Genomic DNA, 26,504 nt, shown 5'->3' with positions numbered 1-26,504 from the left:
CAATGAAACGGGGTGGTTGGCGGTTTCTAATACCTTTTAGTCATAATCCACAAAAAAAAAAAAAAAACTGGACGATTTTAACAACTAACTGATAGCATATCAATTTAAGATTTCATAAATAATAACAATTTAACAAATGCATGCTCTCTGAGACAAGTAACAGATTGGTAATGCACCTCAGGACCCGACGGTCTCTCTGCGGAGAGAGTGGATAATGTTAGTCAATTATGTGCAGGTCTGACATTAATTTCACCCTCGTAAGGGCTGTAGATCTTACCTTCGTATACAGGGGCCATCGGTGCAAGGGTTTCTGTTATTCATGGCAAAATATGAAGCGACAGCACTGCTCACAACTCAATAAAAATCTGCCATCTTGAGCCGAGGACAGAATCGCTGCTGTCTCCTGCATTACTAACCCAGTTCATCAGGGAGAGAAAAATGATAAAAGAATGAAAAATCACATCCAGAAATTCAATTTGATGATCGGTCCGGGGTGCGTCAGGGGAAAAAGGGATGTCTGCAACTTAACTCCACGGGTATCGGTAGTGTTTTGGCTCTAAAAAAGAGCCAAACTGCAGGTCTTGGCTTCAGCTGGTGATCATGTCTGTGGAGTGAGTGCCTGCAAAAGTTGCAATGAGAGAAACCGAGCGAGCGAACGGAGCGACTTTCTGTTGTAATCAAACGACGAGGCGGTCGATCATGTTGAACAGGGCCTCTAAATCAAACGACGATCTACTCGATCGACAGCTAGTTCTGATAAAATACTATTTATATTACATTTATCGCTTCCCTTACTGCGATGACACCATGGTATTATGATGAAATTATATGTTAATAGCATGGTACTTTAATATACACTTAATTAATGGAACAATATGGTTTATGTATCCAATGTATTTCAAAGATTAGATTACTATTATGGTATGTCAGAAATACTTAGTATTGCCATAATACCATTCTCAGAACATTTTAGTATTTCCAATACAAACAATAATAAATAAATAATAAAGAATATTTTAAAGTTGAAAGATACTAGTGTTACAGTCTTTCTCGATTTTTATTATTATCTATTATAGTACCAATAACGTTGATTTAAAAAACGCAAGATTTGATTATTGCATTCAGATATCGATTGTATCTATTGTGTGGCTGCTCAGTGACGTCACTGGATTTGCACAGAATGAAGTCCATCAGAACGGGATTAGAGACTGAGCCAGAGTCTTTTATACATTGATCTGCTCTTGCAGTACTTTCAATGTTTATGGAATTAGATATCCCAATATATTGGGCATTTCATAAATGAATTTGATTAGACTGTTTTTTCCATGGTTGATGAGACTATACATTTTTTAATTTTGTTTAGGATATATCATGTGCATGAAGTAAAATCCACCAAACATTTTTTTTTTTTTTTTTTTGCATAGATTTAAAAGGTTTTATGACTCGTGAATATATTCACTTCTATAGCCTATACTGACATGTTTCTATTGAAACGAGTACTCTGTTTAGTATAAGATGGTCCTCACTGCAGAACACAAGATCCAGGGGGCGTGGCTGGATTGAGATCCAACTCCTCCCACCTTGACCTAAATCTACCCATCTCTACCCCCTGATTCCTAAACCCACCCATGTCCACCCCTAAACCCATCTCCCAGAGCTCCACCCCTAAACCTACTAATCTCTACCCCCTAGATGTGAGTAATGTTATCCAGTACTAAACATATTAAAATAGTGATCTTCATGTGCTCATGCACCTTTTCTACATAAAGTGATGTTTTATAATTCAGGACAACCAAGGAATATATATGATGCAAACATATAAATTTTAACTTAAAAAAAAATACATGAAATAAAACGCTATAAAATAATTCACAGTAATATATATATATTATATATATATATATATATATATATATTCTATATATTATATATATATTATTATTATTATTATTATTATTATTATTACTGTATTCAAATAAAGAACATTTCTTGTGTGTGGTCCTCCAGCCATCAGTGCAAACTACAAGTACCACAAATCATTGCGTGGGAATTTTGTTTCAGCCGCATAAAAACTACATTTTCCAGAACGCCTCAGTGTCATCGCAAGCGGTTGTTGTCAAGCACAGGGTAAGCGCATTGCTTATATCATTTACTATCGTGATCATCTAAACATTTCATAACACTGTAACCCAGATTTACTCAAGCAACAGCAAGCAATTATTATTAGCGGAGTGCATGATCGCTGCTTGCTCATTTTATTACGTAACGCTGTTGTACGGATTCTGTTACAAAACAATAGGGGGAAGGTGACTTAAGAGAGTGCATCGAAAGTATTGAACTTATCCTTCATATTTGTAATGGTAAAACTGTAACACAATGTTGTCAGTAAATTATAAACAGTCTTATCTTGAATTTCGTAGGAGAAGTTTCACGATCACATAGTGTGCACAGATGTAGGCTACACTGCCAAATCGAACTTTTGTAGAATGACTTGCAAGAAGTCATATTTGAAAATAAATAAATGAAATAAAATAAAATGGAAATATTTTGTTTGTTTACATTTTTATTGATTCATTTTTTTTTTGTTAATTATGTGACATATTTTTCACTTTATGTTAATATATACTTTGAGGTGATTGTTATTATTTATAGCTCTGATCTTTACTTTATAGACAAGTAAGCATGTAATATTTGTCGAAACTCACATTCTGATTATGAATTAAAGCATAAGAATCACATAGTGTCAACATCTCTTAAATGTTTATCTGGCATTATTGCGAAATTGTGCACACAGGTTGATGTCTCTACATGCTCTCAGACTATTGGTCTAACAGTTATTGATGATATAATGTTAGCCATACTCACAGACAGCTGACTGTGTTACATAAAACACTTCCCAAACATGAGTGCGAAAGTGTGAGAAGAACTTCACTGTTAACAATTAACAGAATCTAAGCATTAACTAAAAGCGTTAACAGAATGTTAGCATTCTTTACGTTTACCCGGTGTGCGATGGCACATAGACGGCTATTGTGGGAGATACTGTCTTTTTTTAGCCTACATTCCCTTGGAGATTTACTGTACCTCCACACTGTCATGGAAGAGCATCTTCACAATGTCAATGATGAGATCTCAGACATGTATTGTATCTTGAACTGTAGGGAAAAAAAGTCACAATGATGTTGTTTTTCAGTTGTTTGTATAGGATTTTAATTTCCACTGTACAATAAACTATGTTGCTCCATGCATTTTAGCAACGTAATTCACATAAATCCCATTTTAAGTGCTTCTGTTTGTGTTGTCTTTGGAGTGACTTTGTTGTGTGTTCATCATCAAGCACCAAAATTATTGGATGCATGTAAAATTGTCATTATTTTGGGTAATACTTTACAATAAGGGCCCATTTACCAATAATGCAAAAACTAGCATTAATTAAAAATGAGAGATATATTTGTTACAGAATTTATCTGTGTTAACGCTACATAATAAAAGCACAGCTGTTCATTAGTTCATCTTAGCTCAGGTCCATTTAATAACAAGATACAGCTAATAATGTTGAAATGAATATTAACTAAACTTAATAAATGCTGTAGAAACTTTTTTTATTGTTAGTTTATGTTAACTAATGTAATTGCCTAATATTAACAAATGAAACCTTATTGTAAAGCATGACCTTTTTTTATGTAAGCTTTTATTGATATCACATTTTAATTTAATTATCTTGTTTTATTAAGATCAGATTTTGTTAAGATCTGATGTTTTATATTGTAATGCTACAGTGTGTAGATAACAAATACATTGAACTCCGAGTGGATATAATTTGTCAGCGTCTCCTGTCTGTGTGCAGAAAGCCAGCGGTGAGACTGACAGGTCCATCATGCAGCCGTTAGTCGACATTCTGAAATGGTTTGGAGTCAAGGCAAGTGGATGGTCTGTGTCTGTGTGCCTTTTTCTGCTGTTCTTCAGTCTCCTTTACTGGTGAGTAAAACAATTCCATCATGAGGTTTCCAATTGCAACACAAACACTGTTATTTACAGATTGCAATGGCAGATTCCTCATGACCGGTGTATCTAATAGCATGGGGGGAAGTCACCACTGTGAGATCCAAACAGCTCAGGCTTGTTTTCCACAGGAGAAGAATGGCGCGATCTGATCAAATTCCAATCACACATGTCTCCTCACTTATCTTTTAAATGTCTTCACGTTTGAATGCAGACAGCGTCCAGATTCGGTTCCCCGTTTTAAAGTCATTCGAGGGCAAGGCTGAAGGAAATTCATAGTTTCTTGAGTACAAGCCTCAGGATTGTAATTGTAGCAATAGTGAAGACAGGAGAGAAATCCTAAAGAGCTGATAAAAATCTTGCAAGCTCAAGTTATAAAACATTTTTTAAACATCTATGTAAAATATGTATTCAAAAATAACATAACTGAATTAAATGAATAGTAAACCCAAAAATGAAAAATTGCTGAAAATGTAACTCCATTTCAGGCCATCCTAGATGTAGATGAGTTTGTTTTATTCATCAGAACAGATTTGGATTAATTTAGTATTACATCACTTGCTCATCAATGGATCCTTTGCAGTGAATGGGTGCCGTCAGAATGAGAGTTCAAACAACTGATTAAAAACATAATCATAATAATCCACAAGTAATCCACACGACTCCGGTCCATCAATTAACATCTTGTGAGGCACACACACATCTTGTGTGTGTTTATAATAAACAAATCCATCAAGACCCTTTTTACTTCAAATGATTCCATTATATTGCTTTCTCTCATGCAATATTCCCCTTGTCTGATACAGGAGAGACATATGCACAGATCAAGGACCATTTACAAGCAAAAATTGTTTAAAATGGTTCTAAACAAATATTTCAGTTTATTTTGATTTGAGAGGACAACAGGGGATGGAGGAAGTGTTGTTATGTATTACTGATTTTAACCTGAAGCGATGGTTTGAAATTAAAATGCCTCAATGATGGATTAGTTTCTTACAAACATGCAGCTTTTCACTTCACAAAGCGTTAATTGATGGACTGGAGTCGTGTGGATTACTTTTGGATTATTGTGATGTTTTTATCAGCTGTTGGGTCTCTCATTCTGACGGCACCCATTCACTGCCATTAGGATCCATTAGTGAGCAAGTGATCTGTTCAGATGATGTTATCTTAGTAAATTGTCAGCATTTTTATATGAACTATTCCTTTAAATTGCATAAAACATGGGGGCAACAAAAATTTATTTTTTACTTGGATGCCTGGAGGTTTAGCTATAGTTTCCATATAAGAATCCAGCATAATGCATGTTTCTTTTTTTCCTGTAGCATTCAGCAGCATTTAATAGAGAGTGACATGATTCTGTAGGACAGCAGTGGCCTCAAAAATAATACAGTGACTCTAAACCGAAGTGCTCAGCATTTAAATAAAGGATTATTTAAACACTGCTTTTATAATGCAGTGACTTAGGCTTGTGAGAAGCTGATTAGAATTGCAGGTCTCTATTAAGGTTATATTTAGTTTTCCATATTAGAACTTTATTACAGTGTTGGAATCAGTGAATTTAATTACAGCCTTTATTACAGGGCTTAGTCACACCCTTCTTTCTGAAACATTTATATAGTCACCTTTAACAGAAAAAGAGCACTGACAAAAGACATTCTCATGTGTCCATAGCAACAGAAGTGCTTGCAGGACAACAGCTTGCAGGTTAATTAACGTTTAAGAAGAACTTAAGCCAGTCTAAAAAGATACATAATGTCTTTCCTTCCAGTCAAATGCTTATGTATTCTCGTTATTTTACATCCATTGTGATGCTTATATAATGGTGATCATTCTGTAGCATCACTGCTTTGTTTAGTGGTGCCATGACCTGTGGTGTCTTATATCACATTACGTTTTTTCTTTTTTAAGTCAACTGCAGCTGCAGTTATTTCATTTAAGGTAAAAAACTTCAAGTGTTTTATTACTCGTGTAATTTTTTTTCAAGGTTATCTAAAAAATGTAATTATAGCTTATATAAGGTTTTCTATGAAATTATAAATATTGCAGAATACATATCAGAGGAATATTAAAGAGAAATGGCGATATGCAATGTTTTTTGTAATGTTTGATATTGACATTAAGATATTGACATTCAATCTGCTATATTAAAATGCTATATTTTTAAATTCTATCCATCCATCCATCCATCCATCCATCCATCCATCTAAATTACAAATATAATTTTTATACAGTGTGTGTATATGTAATTACTATATTATTATTATATAATAATGTATCTATTTAAAATATTTAAATTAATTAATAACAAATAAATTAATTATTGTTAATTGATAACAGCATTTCAAACATGATTAATAATGAATAGAAAATAAAATGGCTAATAATATTTCATCTGACTTCTTGAAGTTTGAACTTCAATATTTTCTGAAGGTTAAGGACCTTTTTTCACTGTGTATTTGTTTACAAAGAAAAATTAGCACCCTAGTTGTAAGTAACATAACTTAAATTATTCAAGAGTATGCTAGACATATTAAGGAGATTTAATAAATATAAGAAAGAACCAAATAGTGAACTGCTTTTTCCCCTCCATGGGGTACAAATGCTGGTCCTGTTATTTAACTTTTAGCAGCCTTACGCACACACACACACACACACACACACACACACACACACACACACACACACACACACACACACACACACACACACACACATTTTTGTTTCAGAACAAGTAAATTCCTGTCTGTTGGCAAAGGCATGACTGTCATTCACAGTGGAGTTAAAGAGGTTAGTTATGTAAGGGCTCACTCATTCTGTCACAGTGCAAATGGAGATTTATATCAGGGGATGAAGCCTTCTTGCTCAGGTCTGCTATGACAAAGAGTTTAAAAAAACAAATCTGGATTTCGAGGAGGGCATATCAATAGGCATTTTGGGTGGGCCCAAGGCCCAAGGTTTTACTCAGAAATAAGCCATATTAGCGGTTTAGTCCCTGATTTGAGAGTTGACGGCACTGTTAAATATCAGCATTGTTTCCTTGAGATGCTGCTTGTCAAACACACAAACTTAAAATACAAAAGTCACAGTGTAATAGAACAAAACTTTCTAATCAATAGAGGAGCCAAGTCTTTCCTCTGAGGTCATGTGTAAAGGAGAACACTATTTATTTGCGTCAAACTTGCAATTGATATGTTAAATTTGCTGCAATGCAGCAAAATATGGCTAAATGTGCTTGGCAAACCACTATATATTTGCAATGGAACCTCCTGAATTACCCCAGCACATTTCTTTTTCCTTTAGACAGAGAATTGATCTTCAGTGCGAAAGGTTATAGCTTATATAAGAGGCCAGCTTGAACCAGTAGATTGAAGGGTTTTACAATGACAGGGCCTTCAGAGTGTTTGCAGTTGCCAGAATGTGAGGAAAGCATGATCAGCAGTGAACTTCTTCTGAACTCTGTCCCCTTCTGGCTCATTATTCATAAAGGGCCTGATGAAGGGGACTGGAGACAGCCATGGCATCACCTACTGGCAAATTAAGCTGTTAGGTTCAGATCTCTGTGTTTTTGTGTTACTTGTTGGACTTTGACATTGCAAGTTAAATGGGTAGCTTGACAACATGAGCAGCTGAACGTCTGTTGTTCTGTAAATTGGAAGCCAAGATAATCATATCTAATTTTGGCCAGTTTATGCTAAAGCCAACTTTAGTGGCCTGTGTGGGAAAACAGAGTGTACTTGCATTTTGTTATGAATAATTTTCCGATTCATAAAAGTGAAATCCAGACATGCAAGAAATTCTTTCTCATTGTTATCGGCCAGAATTGTAATATTGGTTAATATATAGAGAGTTTATAAACCTCTGAAATTAAACAATTTTGATTGTGGGGTAAGATGTGAAAAAAAAAAAAAAAATGGAATTTTTAGCGTATGGGACTATTAGGCTGTGTTAGGCTCCAGATGCATTAAATACTATTATAAAATGTTAAAACATCTTAAGCTTTTATTTCAGAAAATATTTAAAATAAATAATTCTTAAATAAAAAAAGTATTATTTTATTTATTAATAATATTATTAATTGTTATTAAATTATTATTTCAAATTTTATTATATTTAAATATGATGAATGTTAAACCTTTTCCTCTCTGGTTTAAAAAATTGCAATTAATATGCAGAAAAATAATACTTTTAGAATGACACCTTTTCTTTACATGTCCCTGTCTTATTTCATTTAATAGCAGACTTCCTGAAATATAATTAGATGTATTAGTTTGACCTCTATCTTATTTCTCCTTGCTTAAAGGACAACTTAAGTAAAAAGTGAGACAGCTTATCCCACTCTTCCCTATGTAAAGGTTAATGCACTCATTCCTATTGATTATATTCTGTTGTTCCTGTCTTCATTACATTCAAAATGAGTCTTCTTCCTCATAAAGATTGTGAATTCCCCCTTCTGTGAAACCTGAGAAGTTTGTTTTCCTCTCTCATTGAAAACCTGCTAATCCCTCTCACTTAACACACTGTGAATATAGGGGCCTTGTGACCATGACAGAATCTCTCCACTGGCAAGGCTGAGTGGAGAAGATGACATATTCTAATAGATCATCTCATAAAATTTAAGAGAGAGTAGAGTGCGAACCCATCTGTCACCCTTTGGACTGACTGCATAAACAACGGGCACAACATTAGAAAGGTCACGCAGTTGCAGTAGATGTGTGACATCTGCTGTGATATCATATGGACTCTTTCTTTGCTTCACTTTATCTCTCTTCCATAAGAAGAGCTCTTTTGGAGGAGTCTGATCTCATTCTTAATCCTCAGCATGGAGTAAAGTATTTAAAACATCAGGCAGTGGGCACCCATTCTGACGGCACCCAATCACTACATATAAAACAAAAATTAGACACCAACTCTGACATAACCCAATCACTACTGGTGAAGCAACAGTTTGGCCTAAAAACTGAAAGTTTTATCTTTTATAATAATATCTTGTAGAAGAAGGATACTAAAAGGAACAGTCCACCCAAAAATCAAAAGTTGCTAAAAATGTACTCATCCTCAGGCCATCCAAGGTGCAAATTAGTTTGTTTCTTCATTAGAACAGATTTATGTTCATTCCTTGCATTGAATTGAGAGTCCAAACAGCCTCACAATAATCCACCAAGTCCAGTGTAGTACAACAATTATTGTGTGTCAAGCTGTTTGGGGAGGACTTTTTCACTGCAGGAAGCATTATCATTGATTATACAACACAATATTTGGCAAGAATTTATGTCACTAAAGTAAAAATTACCAAATGATGGATTTGTTTACTATATAAACATGCTTCGTGTTTTAAGAAAAATGTCATTTTGTTTTTACTATATAAAACATGCTTTCGTGTTTACTTTAAAAGATTTCATTGGTTTGTGGGGATTACTTGTGGATTTTGACTCATGGTAGTTTTATGTTAAACTGACTACAGAGAAACCATTTTCAGCAAATTTTCATTTTTGGGTGAACTATTCCTTTATACCTATTGGGACTTAGTTAGGTTTCCACCACACAAGTTGACTCATGGTAGTTTTATGTTAAACTGCTCAGGACAAGTCAATAGAGTCCAAATGATTCATTATCTCTTAAAATTATTGTTTTGAGTTCAACATGGCACTCAAAGCTGTGTTATATTGTGAATATATTCACAGCTGAAGGAGCTGAATGTCATGCCTTTTACTCATAATGTAGCATAACCTCTTGTACTTTATTGCTTCAGTAGAGAGCATTTAAGAACATTTGGTGCTCCATGTGTGTTTGCTTGGACTAAAATTCCTCATCCATAACTGCTAGTTCTTTTCTTTACCCTCACTCTAGTGAAATCCCACAGTGCTAGATTGTCTGTTCCCTCTGGGTCCCCAGTAGTCCAATCTAAGTGACTATATTTGCCCTCCGATGTGAAAGTTGAGGCTGCGCGCCGACCATTCAATGCTGATTGCATCAAGCTGTGGACAGCTGACTTGGCAGCAAGGCACTTGCACACACTGTTTGACTTTCTTTGTCATTGGCCAGCCTGTGGAATAGTTATTGTTTAATTGAGGGCTGTTGGACAGCTCATCCATCACAGATGTTAATCATATCAAACGTTCGCACCTCCCCGAGAAGCTGCTACGCTCCTCCGTTTCCACGGTGACGGGCACCTAATAAATCTAAATATGGTAATCTACTCTAATTTCACCCAGATCCACCCTCCGCTGTAAATGAGCTCGTCGCCGCTTGCCGCTTAGATAGGCCAGCCAATATGGAAATAGAGTACCCTAGCACACACCATTAAAATCTGTAACCATGTAACACCATGTAAAGTCTGTAATTTGTCTTGACACCTCATGCTGGAGCTGTGCAGAGGGAGAGTTATACGTAGATTAAATCTCAGATTGCACAATTGTTATTTGATTATGAAGTGACGAAAGTCAGCAGTCGCTTTCGCCAGGCTCTTGCTGTAGTTTGTGGCACCGCTGCGTCACTATAAAGCACCAGAAAGCAACTGACAAGCCCTCCTGCAGCTTGCATTAATTCACTGTCATTATGATTTGATTTCACATTATATCATCTTACCATAGTTCCTAAAATTTATTTTTCTTTCTACCTGTGAAGTATTATGGGATTAATTAAGTACAAGTGGTGTTTTGAAGACATCCCTTAGAAGAATTAGAGGATAGTCTTACCCTGGTCATTAAATTTAAATTATGCTTAAAGTGTAAAATACACTCATAAAAGTTGTACTGGTCATTCCTTTCAGTTGCAATTACAATGAATGGAGATTGAAGCTTTCAAGTGTCAAAAAGGACACAAAGCAAAGTATTCTAAACATGGTCCATATGATTTAGGCGCTATACATACATATATATATATATATATATATACACACTTTTCTGGTATGATAGCTTCATGTGAAAACTGACCAGAACTATTGTCATTGTTCACCTCCAGTGAGCTGTTAACCGACCACATCAAGCTGGATCAAATCATGAATGAATCATTCAGACAACAGATTCATTAAAAAGGGAAGTCGTGGCCTAATGGTAAGAGAGTTTGACTCCTAACCCTAAGGTTGTGGGTTCAAGTCTCGGGCCGGCAATACCACGACTGAGGTGCCCTTGAGCAAGGCACCAAACCCCCAACTGCTCCCCGGGCGCCGCAGCATAAATGGCTGCCCACTGCTGTTGTTCCGGGTGTGTGTGTTCCACTGCTGTGTGTTGTGTGCACTTTGGATGGGTTAAATGCAGAGCACGAATTCCGAGTATGGGTCACCATACTTGGCTGTATGCCACTTCGCTTATAAGAGTCAAAGAAACTTTGTCATGAACTCAATGAGAATTAGGGTGGAAAATGAAAGCCTCATTGTGGATCGAAACTTTCAAGCTTTGAAAATGATGCAAAAACACCATCACAAAAGTGGTTAATCTAACTTCATGTGCTATTTTTCAAGTCTTCCGAAACCATATGATAGCTTTGTGAGACAAAAACAGACAAAAAATGTACAGTAGTTGTGACCTCTGGCTGTTAACTGGTCTGATCTATGAGTTGAGAACTGGATAAAATCAAGAATGAATCATTCACACAAAAGATTTGTTGAAAAGTTTTCTAAAGAGATTAGTTCGCGAATCAAGGGCAGATTAAAGGAATTTCAGTGAATAATGACTTAAAATTAAAACAAAACGGCTAGTAAATAATGACAATATCAAATAATGTTTCATATACAGCATGACTACTTTTATGGAACTTTTATTGTGCTTGTGTCCTCTATTAAAGACTCACTTCCTTTCCATAGTAAAACCATTAAAAAATAAAAAATAAAAAAAGAATCCATAGAAGAAAAAATCCTGTTTAGAACAACAAAAGGGGTAGTAAATAATGACAATATCAAATAATGTTTCAAAAATGATAAATAAAGACAGAATTTGTGGATGAACTGTTCCTTTAAACCACTGTCCTTTTACATCACGTCTATGATTTTCAGACTGATACAGACTCTCTCAGCCGTCTTTAACAAATCAGTGTGGCGAGACATGCCGTAGTCCCTGCTGAGGACTGGAAATAGCACCATGTTTTGTGTGGAAAGGCTCGGAAGAATGGGATTGGGTCCTGGGGAGGTGTTATGGAACCGGAGGGACTCACATGACTAATGCCGACAAGAGAGATGTCACAGCAGGCCCGTTCACACGTCTATTTCAGCGCCATTTTTCAGCCTATTTTTGGTTATTGTTGTCTCACAGCTGGCTACACATGTGCACCTGCACACACAATGCACTTCAGCAGTGAGGAGGTGACAGGGCAAGATATACTTCTTTTCAAACCTTATAAACCAAGAGCCTTCTCTCTCTTGGTTTATTCCTTTTTTTCCTTTTTCTTCATTTTAAAGAAGCACACTGATGAATGGTTGACGATGGTTGAGCATTGAAATGACACATGAACTCTTTCCTCTGTAGCCTGACACGGACTGAAGCTATAATGAGGGAAAAGTGTTTGTGTGCTTAATAAAGGCTTGTATGCTGAATTGTAAGTGCGCATCGCCTAGTGATGAGAGGAATTAGAAGTCATTAAAAAAACCCTCTGAACTCAGTGAGGGGCTTTTAACATGCAGCCATTAGTTTGCATAGTGCGACGACACAGGTCGGTAAACAAGAATATCTTACATCATCAACTGTGTAGGTTGGTTATCTCTTCTACAGGCAGCACTCAACAATCCCTCTGGGTACAGTAACAGCACAAAACTTTGTTAAAATAGATGTCTACATGAATGCATCTCCAGCTGTGCACAAATCAAATGTAAATGCGTCATGCAGTAAATGTTCAATAATAGCTATTTACTGACTGACACTGAAGCTGCACAGCGTTCATTCGGTGATCTACATCAATAGCTGAGAACAGTATCCATTTGAAAGAGATTTATAAACCCAAATTATAGTGTGTGCAGTAATGTAGGTGGTAATGCCTATAACGCACGTATCTGTGCAAATGTAAAACTGCAATATTGTGAAATATTATTAGAATTAAAAATAGCTGTTTGTTTTGTTTTGTTTTAAATTTTAATTTATTCCGGTAATGGCAAAGCTGAATTTTCAGCTTCATTACTCCTGTCTTCAGGGTTTCCTTCAGAAATCATTCTAATGTGCTGATTTTCTGCTCAGGAAGCAGTTCTTATTTTTTTTATTAATGTTGAAAACGGTTGTGCTGCTTAATATTTTTGTATAAACTGTGAAATATTTTATCCAGGATACTTGATATGTAGTTTAAAGGAAAAGAATTTCTTTGAAATATAATTTTTTTTTTGTATACATTTTTTTATTAATCAAGGATGCATTAAATTGATTAAAAGTATTAATTTCTAATAATATTTACTGACCCTAAACTTTTGAACATTTACTGTACACCTACCGCTAATGTATGCATGAAAATCCAGGTCGATTTTCATTGTGTGAGCCTCTGAGTCTGCGTGTGATTGATTATGTGACAGAGGAGAATCTTTGAAATGCATAGCTGTGAGCATGTGTCAAACTGAACACCCCTGTATGAGCCCCTGTGTGGATGAATGACAAAATCTCATTTGTGTTTCTTACTGAGATTAAGAGGATTTCAGGCTGAGACCTTTCGATCTTTTGGGAGTGTCTGATTTCAGATATTGGCCTTGGTATTTGTTTGGATACGATAATGAGGAATTTGCGTTTCATGGTAATTAGTATTGCCACAGTACCAGCAGTTGATCCTAGGGTTATGCAAAATTCAGAACTGATAATTGGCTTCCTTTTAATTCATAAGTTGAATGTTGAATTTAATTGACTACACCCGACAGGAAGTAGAGTTGAAATGAAAGGAAGAGGGATTCTAGGAAATTCAATGCAGGTAATTCACTTTTGAAAAATTAAGTATTCTTCCAAAACAAAATTCAGTCTATTAAATTTGATTTACTAGTTTTAGTAAATGCTATTACCAACCCATAATTATATCTATAATTTCTCTGTCTAATGTAGCTTATAAATCTTCAAATGTAGTTTTCCCCCTTGAAACACTGAAACAAGTCTTTGTCAAACCAGCATACAAAGTTTGCCTTTGGCTTTTCTAGCTAAAATTAGTTTTTTAGAATTCAGTTCATTTTAATTCTGCTTCTGCATTATATTTGCGTCGTAAATTCCAATTCAGGAATTCAGAATGTATCACAACCATGCTAATATGAAAAGCATCATCATGACATTTAAAAATGAATCATTATACACATTAGATATTCTGTACAAATTCATAAATAGTAAAATTTCCTTATTTGATGCTACTGTATCTGCAGGACTTTTGGTCAAAGAGGTGCATGCTACTTGTGTTAAGTGGTGCGGTGATGTGAAAAGTTTATTTTAAGAGATCTTCATCATGGCAGTGAGATCAGATTCTTTACTAAGAAACATGCTCTCAGCCATTTGAACACCGCAATGGTTTATTTAAAGGTGCTGTATGTAGGATTAACACCGAGTGGTTGAACTAGGTATTGCATTCCAAATTCAAAATATTGGAGAGGGTTTTTACACCCAGACCCTCTTTCTCAGCCTTGACGCACACGCAGGTTGCCAGATTGACGACACGAACAGGAACGAGCACACTTGATGATGAATGAAATTAAATATGCTGTGTTTTCCGCCAACTGGCAACCCGGGGTGCCGAAATACAATTGGGTAAAACAAAGCTTGACATTCCGGCCCGGAACACATTTTCAAAGGAGAATAACTGACTGATTGTTTTTCAGATAAACAAGCATGTTAACTTTGCATGTTTCTTAAATTTCTGCAAACATATTATGGTATTTTTATGCTTAAGTTGAGTCAAAATCTTATATACAGCACCTTTAAAGGGTTATGTGCACTTTAAATACTGAATTTGCTTTTAAATATGTTTAAATCATGTTTTTGTATACTGTGTGGTTTAAACTCATTTGGGTTTCTGTCCTGTGTTTGTTGTTAGTTGTGTGTCGTTAACCTTGCCGTCCATCGCAGATTGTTTGGAGTTGTGCTGGACTGTAGTGCCTCCTCTTCCACAGCTGATCAATCGCAGCGGCTCTCTGCTCTCAGAGATAAATGTGCGGCGCCAAGCATCAGATCCAGGTCTGGGTACTGCACAAAACTCCACAGGGGAGCTCGTCCTCTGCCCACCACCAGACCGCTTAAGCAGTTCTGGGCATCGCTTTCCCTATGCACACACTCACTCTGTAGCCCACCCAGGCCCCCGGCACCATCAACAGACTATTGAGTGGAAAGCTGGCAAATCATGGTCCATGTGACTGCAGCTGCACACGTTAGTGTGTGCGTGAGAGCGATAGAAGGGAGTTGGTGATTTTGTGGCCATGATAAAACTCCTGTCCGGTGGACTAATCCTGCATGAATCAATGCGCTTTTATTGGTGCCCAGTTTTAATAGGCTCTTACAATAGAAAAGAAATCAAACGTGTCATGGGTGATCAAGAGAGACACTAGAAGCAGCTCAGAGCAATTATAGCTTGCACTTTTATGCCCAGCAGGATCTGAGTGCTTCAGGAGATGTTTGCTGATGCTAAATGTACTTCTCTGAAACATACAAACTTTCTGCTATATATACTCTGCTACGTTTTAGTAAACTGAGCAGTGGTGTAGGATGCTGTAATGTGTGAATAAAGTGTAATTATGAGTGTTTGTGAATGTGTATGACAAAGACAAGGAGAAAGTAGCTTGGTGTTATTATCAGAAAACATCTGCAGGTGATAATGGCTGTAATATAAGTGTGATCCTAATATATAGTTGGCAAACATATAGTTTTTGTTTTTACAAGGCCATTTAATGGGGTTTAACAAGGTTGTATCTAGTTATATCTAGAGCTGTCAATTGATTGAAAAAAAATTATAAAAAATCACATTTTCTGAAATTAATCACAGTTAATTACACTTAACATTAAAATTTATAATCATATGTTCACATTGAATCTCCAAATTATATTTAAACAACACAAAAGTATTTTGAAGGAAGGCAGGTATCACCAAAACTAGTACTGACGTTTTTTTTTTATGAATTTTTTAAATAAATGAGCAATTAAAGCCATTCAACATTACTGTAAAAACTGTGCCATCATTTTCAGCATTTACTATTAATCTAATATTAATGGGAAATACTGCAGTTTGAACATCTGATTCTTTAACAGAAAGAAAAGAAAATGCCTTTTCCCCCAGAATCTGGACAGCAACTTTTCAGTTTCTCACCCCTCTTTCACCTCACACTGTATCTCTCTTCCTTTATGGCACTTTTGGCCCTAATGAGAACATTGGCTGGCCTGTTCCTTCCAACCTCCATCTGAAAACAACACAGAGAGTCCCTTGCTGTCAGTCAGACATGCTTGTCTCAATCTCTCCTTCCCTTCCTGCTCGTTCACCCCAAAGTTACAGGTCACCCTAAACTCATACATTTTAATGACTTCATGATGTGCAAAGTTTAACTATATCAGCTTTGGAGAAGTTTGTGTTTGTCAGAGTGTCCAGCCATGGCTCCTGCCTGTGTGCACATACATTTTTTAGGTTGAAACAGGTTTGATATGTTTGTATCTGTGCCCAGCAGTGATCCTTCCTTACCTTGTAAGACCTTTAACATTCACATTTGAGAAGGACAGAGAGTAAGGCTGAAGTAAATATTTAACAAGTAGGCTGGGTGTGAATTTTAGTGGTATTTTAAGGACTGTCTTCCAGCCTGGCCTTTTCCCAGTATATTTAGCCTGTGGCACATCTCGCTCTCTTTCTCGGCCCCTGGCACAGGGCTCAGCCATGGCCAGACGTATTAACTGATAAGCAACATCAACATCTGTTTATCTAGCCTGGAGAGACACATAGAGGAGATGCCTCACTGGATTTGTCAGTCAGCTCAGGCTTGCATTGAACTCCAATTGATTCTCATGCAGTTGTGTGCTGTCTTGTGTCAACTTAATTATTGTGTTGTAGGTCTGTAGTCAAATAATTTAATGGACATATATAGACATACTATAATGTACATAACACAAAGTAGACACTCAGACCATTTACGGATATTAAGCTGCAAAAATGGGTCATTCAGATAACATCTTTGTATTGGCATTAGAATCATGTGCACATTAATATGACTTTGCACATTTACACATCAGCATCTATTTGGTGTTCAGCAGCATGTCTGGCAGTGTGAGCCTGTAAATAGAGGTCATTCAATCATAATAGTCATCCACATATAGACATCTTAAAGAGTTCACCTAAAATTAAAATTCTGTCATTATCTACTCACCCCTCAAGTTGTTCCAAACCTGTATAGGTTTCTATCTTCTGTTTAACACAGTAGTTGGAGACCTGGACATTAACACCTCCCTCTGCAACTGGATCATGGACTTTCTGACCAACAGGCCTCAGCATGTTAGGTCTGGCCACACCTGCTCCTCCACCATCACACTTAACATTGGCGTACCACAGGGCTGTGTGCTGAGCCCATTTCTCTACTCCCTCTACACCCATGACTGCAAGCCTGTGCATGGATGCAACTCCATCATTAAGTTTGCAGACGACACCACGGTGATTGGCCTCATCAGTGACAACGATGAGACTGCCTACAGGGAAGAGGTACAGCACCTGGCCACATGGTGCGCTGACAATAACCTGCTCCTTAACACCAGTAAAACAAAGGAGCTCATTGTGGACTTCAGGAAGAAGAAAAAGCACGCATGACCCCATCCCACATTAACGGGATGGTTGTTGAACGTGTCTCCAGCTTCAAGTTCCTGGGAACCACCATCATGGAGGAACCACAAACACCTCCAGCCTGGTCAAGAAGGATCACCAAACGCCTCTTCTTCCTCAGGACACTGAAGAAGAACCAGCTGTCTTCAGCCATAGTGGTGAACTTTACCGGTGTGTGATCGAGAGCATCCTGACCAGCTGCATCACAGTCTGGTATGGGAACCGCACAGTGGCTGACCGCAAAGCACTGCAGAGGGTGGTGAAAACTGCCCAAAGCATCACAGGGACACCACTTCCTGCTATTGAGGACATCCAGAGGAAACGCTGTACGTCGAAGCATTCTTAAGGACTCCTCTCACCCTGACCATAGACTGTTTTAACCTCTCCCTCCGGGAGGCGCTTCAGGAGCCTCCGGACAAGGACCAGCAGGGGAACAGCTTTTTCCCTACAGCTGTCTCCTTGCTGAACTCTGCCCTCTGACACCCCCCACACCATACACACAGACTCCTCCCCTACTTTATCACTACATTTGACTGATTATTGATTTATTTATTTACAACAAGCAAAAAACAGAAAACTTGCTATTACTTGCATACTGTCTGTTGGAACACTGAATATCCATTGCACACTGAATATTTTCTATGCACTTTAAATTGCAATAGTTTAAATTGTTCATATGTTCATATTTCTGCCTATAGTGTACATACACTTCACATATTCTCTTATAATATGTTCATAGTACACCTATCTGAGGGTCATGCTGATAGTATTTAAATCTATCTGTAAATTTTGTCCATAATACTGATCTGTATAGTTATTGTACATATTGTAGACCTTGTATATTCCTGTACTTACTGCTTATTGCACTTCTGGTTAGATGCTAACTGCATTTCGCTGCCTTGTACCTTACATGTGCAGTGACAATAAAGTTGAATCTAATCTAATCTAATCTAATCTAGATATTATGAAGAATGTTGGCAACCCAACAGTTGCTGGTAGCCATTGACTTCTATAGTATGGAAAAATACTTCTGTTAACTATCCTTAAAAACAAACCAAAAAAAAAAATCAAAAAAAATTCATGCAGGTTTGGAAAAACTTGAACAACTATCCTTTTAAATAGATCAAAAATGATAATTGTGTCATCATTTACTCACTCTCATGTCATTCCAAACCTGCTTGACTTTTTTTCTTTTGTGTGGAAGATTTAGAAAAATCTTTTTTCTCTCTCTCTCTCTCTCTATGTACTATGAAAGTCAGTGGGGTCCAGTGTTTTTTTGAACCTCAATATTCTACCAAAATATCATATTTTGTCATATCATATCATATCATTTCGAAGTTTGCACCCTACATAGGTCTCATTTGACAGGCCATATATGTCATAAAGGCTGTCTCATTTTAGTCTGGTAACCAATATAAAATTGACTGTTATTCCTTGATTAAATTTTAATTTGACAGTAAATCTAAAATTTACTTGTTAGTAAATTAAAATTGCTAACAAGTTGGATTTACAATTCTAATATTTGTGTGTAGGCTACTATGTGTTTGTTGTTCTTATTAGTGTTTTAGCTTAGCAGCATGCTAATAGTAAACTCTATTAAAATCAATGGAATTTTGGACATTCTGTTGGAATGGACTTCTTTTGTGCTTCACAAGGAGAGCTATATGTGATTGACTCTTAACTGACCTGCTGTTAATTTTTGAGCTTTTCAGTTTAGTCACTTTATTGATATGTTTTGGCTGCCTTTGAGCATAACTGCATGCATTCAAAATGTGGAAATATGCTACATTCTGCTTCATATGGGCCCTAAAGAGATTTTTGATTGAACTTCAGCAAAACTGGAACAAACTGTTGTTAATGTTCCAAACTGCATGTTATAAAGGACAAATCAGCTTTGGTCCTGTTTTACTGGAAGACTTTCCCACAACTAATGGGGATAAACCTGACCTCACTCTGCTGAGCACTGTGGATGTCTTTCACATTAATTCTGCGTTCACTTAACCAATAATGAGTTGAAAGACTGGGGGATGTTTGTCTGACGACTCGTGGTGAATATATTTGTGCTGAAGTGAGAAATGGTTTTGAATCTGGGCACGGACTGATTGGACTGGGGATTCATCGTCTTTCAGCACCGGACGAGCGTGTTAGGATGCGACGTGCTTCTGTGTAATTAAGAACGTGTCATAAAATGAGTTATCATTCCAGCTCTTTTTTACAGCATGTGTTAAGACCCACTCTCTAATCTGACAATTAATATGGTAATGAACTCCTGCTGAGCTGGAGATTATGAAGGAGATGGATGTCAGAATCTTTGGGTTACAGTACTTTTTTTGTTTTTTTGAGGAAGATGGGTGGCAGTTACTTCTCACCACAGTGCTAAAGTCAGAGTCTGATATTTCCAGGCAAACACAATTAGAAAAATATGCAAGTGTGTTTCTTCAACTGTGGACACTTTTGGCACTAAACTTTTAGGGTATAAACTCTCATTAATTATTTTACACCCCTGAACTGTCATGGAAATCATTAATTTTGTGGTGGCAATCACAAATTTTTTTAGAATAGAATGACTGTTAAATTGTAATAAAAATTAAATAAAAAAAAAGATTATATTTAAAGGGATACTCCACCCCAAAAATAAAAATTTTGTCATTAATCACTTACCCCCATGTCGTTCCAAACACGTAAAAGCTTTGTTCGTCTTCGGAACACAATTTAAGATATTTTGGATGAAAACCGCGAGGCCTGTGACTGTCCCATAGACTGCCAAGTATGAAAAGTATGAAAGACATTGTGAGAATACTCCATCTGCCATCAGTGGTTCAACCGTAACGTTATGAAGCGACAAGAAAACTTTTTGTAAGTGAAGAAAACAAAAAAACGACTTTATTCAATGCTCTTTATCAGCCGCGCCACAAAGCTAAATACACGTAGAAACAGCGCATCCTTGTGGGCGCGGCTGATATAGAAGAGCATACACAGGATACGGTGATATGGAGAGACACAGAGGAGACTGTTGACAAAGGAATTGTTGAATAAAGTCATTATTTTTGTTTTCTTCAATTACAAATAGTATTCATTTGAATAAAGTACACACTGTTCTCTTTCTCTGGTGGATTAAGACATTCTTGGGGACAAAAATGCACTCTTTGAGCGAACAACGTCTCGTCATCTCCCACGGCTCACTTCAAAGTTAAAAGTGGTCGAAGCGCTGTTGTGTCAGCAGATGCAATCCTCATGCATAATGCAGGTCCCCTTTCCATACTCAGAGGAAATGCAGCACTTCCCAGTGCTCTCCGATATTTTTGTGTCATCAAGTGTTTGCAGGAACCATCACTTTCACCCCCATCTACAATAAGCTTAGGGGGACAACTGGGAACGTTGTCCTAGACCCTGTGAGAAAGGAAGCCCACTACGGTATGGCTTTACTCATTGGGCCCTAAAAATGTTGTCCCGGGTCCGGGAATTTAAACAGTGGCCCTAGTATTGACCTTACATTAAACCAAAACACGACTTTTCCTTTTATAATTATTATACATGCACTTTCTGTGACTTTCATATTAATTGAGAGACTACACAGTATTATTTTATATCTAATATTAGAATTTTATAAATAAAAATATTTTATATACTGTATATATATATAATATATATATATATATAATATGATATACTATACATAATTATATATATATATATACAGTATAAGGGAAAATAAATATATATATAAAAGAAATATATATATATATATATATATATATATATATATATACAGTATATAAAATATTTTTATTTATAAAATTCTATAAATAAAAATATTTTATATACTGTATTATATATATATATATATATATATATATATATATATATATACATATTTCTTTTATATTAATATTTATTTTCCCTTATACTGTACGTCCATACGGACATCACATGCCTATTTGTCTTTCTTCTAATGGTTTTATTTTTCTCTATTTATTCTCTTATTGCTTTCACGTTTTTTCATATATGGCTTTCTAATAACGCTCAAACACACTGACTCCAAACTACAGAGGTTTTCACTGAATGTCTTTTTTTTTTTATAGGTACTCCATCTCCCCTTTCTCTGTCTTGGAGCGATGTGGCATCAAGCACCCAAAGCCCTCACCATTTTTCGGGAACCTCATGATGTTTCGAGACGTAAGACCTTTTGTTTTCTTCATAATGAAACACAAGACACATTCGCTTACTTCTCACACATAAACACACCTTGTACCGCCCTCCCAAAGCTAGAAAAATGATTTTTCTCTCAGTGAGACTCACTTCATTAGATGTCTTCATTAAAGATGACTCACTGCTAATGACATCTAATGTCATGTGATTCCCAAACAGATTACCCTGTCAGACGGGGAGAGTGGGTGGGTTTAATATTGCAAAATTAATACTTTTAATTCCTTTTTTTTTTACGTTTAATCTCAGTTCCAAATTATAATGTAGCAAATCAACAGCTACCTTGAGTACTCTCATTTCTGCCTGTCTGTAGTTTAATGATCATGATTTGAAGTGGATTATAGGAAATAAAGGCCAAAATTACAATGCTGTAGGGCTGTTTGATTCCAGTGCGAGTTTTAAATGGACCTTCATTTGTGAATGTGAAAGGCCTAGATTCATCCAGCAACCAATAAGGACGAATGTCATAAAAAGCACATGTCCAGCTCATATATTTAACCTAACAGTAAAAATCAAAAGAACAGGAAAAAAATGAGACTTAACTTTGGACCATTAAAATGTATTTTCATTACAGTTAAGGTCAAGGTGGACATATCAATGAAGAATACAACGTTCTGAAATTCATGTTAATTAAACTTTGCTCTTTTTTTAACTGTAAAAAAAATTCTGTAAAAATAGGGCACAAAGAACTGTATTAATATGAAGAAATGCTCAGAATCTATTTTACCTCTATAAAGCTTTGATTCCCACTCTTGTGCTGTCCCGGTGCGGAATAGATTCTCAGATCAATATGTTACTGTCAGACAGCGATGGTTGACTGGACAGCATGTCGTTCACAACACTCTTTTCATTCTGTCTTTCTATCACACGCTTATGACAGGGCTCCCTCTTTCTTCTCTCCCTCTTGGTCTGCCTGTCTGTATCCCCTTATTCTTCTTTTTCATCTCAATTCATGTCTTCCTCATTGTAATTAAATGTTATTATATGGAAGTGAGAAAGGTGTAAATGAATATGCATGTATGCATAATTACTGCATGCCTTGAAGCTCCCCAGGTGAACTAAAGGCATGTGCTTTTTTTTTTTTTTTTTTTTTTTTTTTTAAAGTGTGTGCGGTTTTGTTTGCTGTTGTGCAGCCTTTGTCTGTGCATATTAGTGTGTGTGTAGATTTGGCACACGTCAGCAAACTCAGTCTCACAAACAATGGTCTCCAGAGCATTGCTCCTGCAGAATCCTATGACCCACTTCCACAGGCCAGCCTCTCAGCTAAATCCTGTACGTCTGTGTGTGCAACTATATGCACATTTTGTGTTCCTGGCACTAGAGATGCAGACGCAATCCTCTCTCAAGAGGCAGGTGACTGCATTTCAGGTTAGAAATTTAGTGAGAATGCAAAAGAGGACAGGGAGATGCTGAAAGAGAGAAATGAGAAGGAAAGTAAGGCATAGGCTTTGTTGGCAAAGATGGTGTTTGGGATTGATGACTGTTTTTAGATGAACAGATTGAACCCCCCGGAATATTATTCAAATTAAAAATGTTTTTTATTTATTTTATAACAATTTATTCCTGTAAGGGCAAAGCCGAATTTTCAGCAGTCATTATTCCAGTCTTCACACAATCCTTCAGAAATCATTCTTATATGCTGATTTGATGCTCAAGAAACATTTCTTATTATCGTCAATGCTAAAAACAGTGTTTTGGGATTGTTTGATGAATAGAACATTAAAAAATGAACAGCATTTACTTAAAATAGTCCTCTTATTGAAAATGTCTTTACTATCACTTCTTATCAATTTATTGCATTCTTTCTGAATATAAAACATTACTGACTTAAAACCTTTCAACAATACAGGGGGACAAAAAACTGTTTTTCCCTGAATATAGTCTTAAGAGAAGGAAATGTGAGACGGAAATGAAAGAGATGAAACCCTAATGATATATTTGGAGTGATTTGACAGAGAGAAGCCAGGGTGTAAGGGAGGATCACGGGTAACAGGAAGTGATGTAGAAAGAGCGTTTGGGATACTGGGGCAGATTGAGTCACATTTAGAGACTCGACAACATAGTCTCTCGCAACCCACAGCAGCACATTATCATGACACACTCCATTACCAAATACAACACTCACAGACGTGAGATTTGGTCCATTTAAGATCCTAAACAACCTAGATGCAGTTCCTCTCTCTCTCTTTCTCTCTGTTGCCAGCACACATGCACATACTTGCTTTCTGCTTATCCATAGGGGACGTATCTGGAAAACAGGATTTGTCATGGTAGTTTAAAATAAAAAGAGCTACAGTATGAAGAATGTCTTTAACATTAACAACATAAAGCTGCCTGCCCAGTGTGTCAAGACTATTTACTGAATCTAAGGTACAAAAAGAGGTCATTCTCAAAGGTTATAAACGTATTAACAGAAGACCACCCATGTTAACTCAGTTTTAATATATTTTAAAATATAATTTATTCCTGTGATAGCAAAGCTGAATTTTTAGCAGCCATTGCTCCAGTTCTCAGTGCCGCATGATCCTTCAGAAATCATTCTAATTTGTGGAAACCATAATAATTTTTTTTTTCAGGATTCTTTGATGAATAGAAAAGTTTATTTGAAGTAGAAATCTTTTGTAACATTACAAATGTTTTTACTGCCTTTTAATTTAATTAATGCATCCCTGCTGAATAAAAGCATTAATCTCTTTTTCTTTAATAAATAAAAAATAATTAAATTGTACTGACCCCAAACTTTTGAGCTGTAGTACATATCAACACCTATTCAATATTTAGCAAGTTGGCCACATGCAAAAACATTATCCAGTCATAACATGACAATTTTGCATATTATATTTCATAGTCTTATATGAAAGCAGAAACAGGGTCAGAGAGAAGCAAAATGCTCATTAACAACTAAATGATATCTGATGCATTTTGCAAACAAAAATAGTATGAATTGCAAGAACCAATCAGGTTTCATGATTTATAAGCAAGAGTCAGGGTGCACAGGTTTAATTGATCTGGAAACTGATGTGTTGCATTAAGAGCCTTTGGGGAATAAATAATAATATGAATTTTACAAAGTTTGCAAGGTTCATAGCACTGTATCTTTGAAAGATATGTAGAGTAGCACTTAGTAGTTTGATACTCGAGCAGAATTATATATTTTGCTTTGTTTTCGGAGCAATATCTCTAAATAAATGACTATTGCTTCTGGACAGACAGAATACGTGATCTCCAAGTCTACATAAATAAATCTCACTCATAGAGACTATAATTTTTTTTTTTGGCATCAGTTGTACATAGAAAAGAAGATAACTTTACATTTAATACAATGTGCTACTTGCTATTTGTTTAACATTTGTTCCCAAACCAGTTTTTTCTGTGTATTTCAGAGTTGACCACATGTAAATATGCAAAACAAAGGTATTTTAAAAGTCCCCATTGATTTCATTGTATGACCCATAAAATATAGAATAGAATAGAATAGAACATTCTTTCACAGGTCTATCCTTAAAAGTGCATCTCCACATCCTCTCAGTCACACACTGAACGTCTGCCTGCATGACTCTGAGTGGCATGACAGATTATTAGCGGCCGAGACAAAGAGAAGCAGCACAGTGTTCAGATTTGCGCGGAGGTCAAGGTCATACATGTGCTAAAAAACAACTAAAAGTCGCTAATCTTTTTAAGAGAATTCCAGTTGGATCGCGGACTGTCCACTTCAGTCACACCCGGCATTATTGATTGTATCCATACGAGGCAAATCCCCAGTGAAGCCAAAGGCAGAAGCAACTCATTTGTTTGAATTGAGCCTCCTGTTAAACTTCACTACAGCACAGATGCACGCGCAGCCTCTTCCGTGTGACAGAACAGTAATAAAAGGCTGAAGGAGAGGACATCAGGATGGAAGGGCACACACTCCGCTGCTTAATGCTCACTGAGGAACACACGCACACACATACAGTATACATCTCTGCCTAATGCCCATCAGGGAGACTGCAGGAATGGTGGGATGAAGAAGGGAGGGCGGGCGGTTTGGTGACAGAGCTGTCGACTCCATTAGTACAGACAGCAGAACCACTGGCTGCCATGCATACCAAACTATAACTCTTTATGTGCTTTGTGTGTGTGTTCTACAGTTAGTAATTGATGTTCATTGTTTCCTTTGTTGTGTAACTTCTTAACTATATCCCACCGGCCTCTATAAACAATGCAATCTCAGCAGCCTTATGTGTGAAGTTTAATATGTCCTTTGATTCTAAATAGGGATATGATAATATTCCTGTTATTGGATATTTCAGGATAATATTCTCAGTAGACCTCGATAAACCTTCAGAGAGCCCATAAACCTCGAGAGAGCCAAGCGCAGTCCGTGTTTTTGCTCTGTACTGACCCCTACTGGTAGATAAGTGCAGTCACTCAGCCATGCCGTACCTGTTATAGCCTCTGTTCACATAGTAAGCGCCTCTTTAGGAGTCATATAGACAGATCTATATTGTTCAGGGCTGTCTTATTCTTTTTAGATAGACAGTCGGTGGCATCCAAGAAAAGATCGAGCTGAAATAAATAACTGCATT

At 36.5% G+C, this 26,504-nt stretch overlaps 2 protein-coding genes across 3 annotated transcripts in view; one reads left to right on the top strand and one right to left on the bottom strand.

Annotated features, from left to right (window-relative positions):
* The window catches only part of hipk2 (homeodomain interacting protein kinase 2), a 97,581-nt gene extending 96,885 nt beyond the window's left edge, over positions 1 to 696 (bottom strand). For both annotated transcript variants that reach the window (XM_042775501.1, XM_042775503.1), the window contains exon 1: positions 278 to 696. In XM_042775501.1, coding sequence (XP_042631435.1) covers positions 278 to 296 — 19 coding nt within the window. In that variant the 5' untranslated portion in view covers positions 297 to 696. The remainder of the gene's footprint in view (positions 1 to 277) is intronic.
* Positions 697 to 2,032: 1,336 nt separating this feature from the next.
* tbxas1 (thromboxane A synthase 1 (platelet)) overlaps positions 2,033 to 26,504 on the top strand; it is a 58,111-nt gene continuing 33,639 nt past the window's right edge. The window contains exons 1-3 of the mRNA XM_042775500.1: positions 2,033 to 2,127; positions 3,848 to 3,978; positions 21,813 to 21,906. Of these exons, the coding sequence (XP_042631434.1) occupies positions 3,878 to 3,978; positions 21,813 to 21,906 (195 nt within the window). The 5' untranslated portion in view covers positions 2,033 to 2,127; positions 3,848 to 3,877. The remainder of the gene's footprint in view (positions 2,128 to 3,847; positions 3,979 to 21,812; positions 21,907 to 26,504) is intronic.

This window comes from Cyprinus carpio, chromosome A18, assembly GCF_018340385.1.
Source record: "Cyprinus carpio isolate SPL01 chromosome A18, ASM1834038v1, whole genome shotgun sequence".
Lineage (NCBI taxonomy): Eukaryota > Metazoa > Chordata > Actinopteri > Cypriniformes > Cyprinidae > Cyprinus > Cyprinus carpio.
This window is presented reverse-complemented; position numbering and strand designations above follow the sequence as displayed.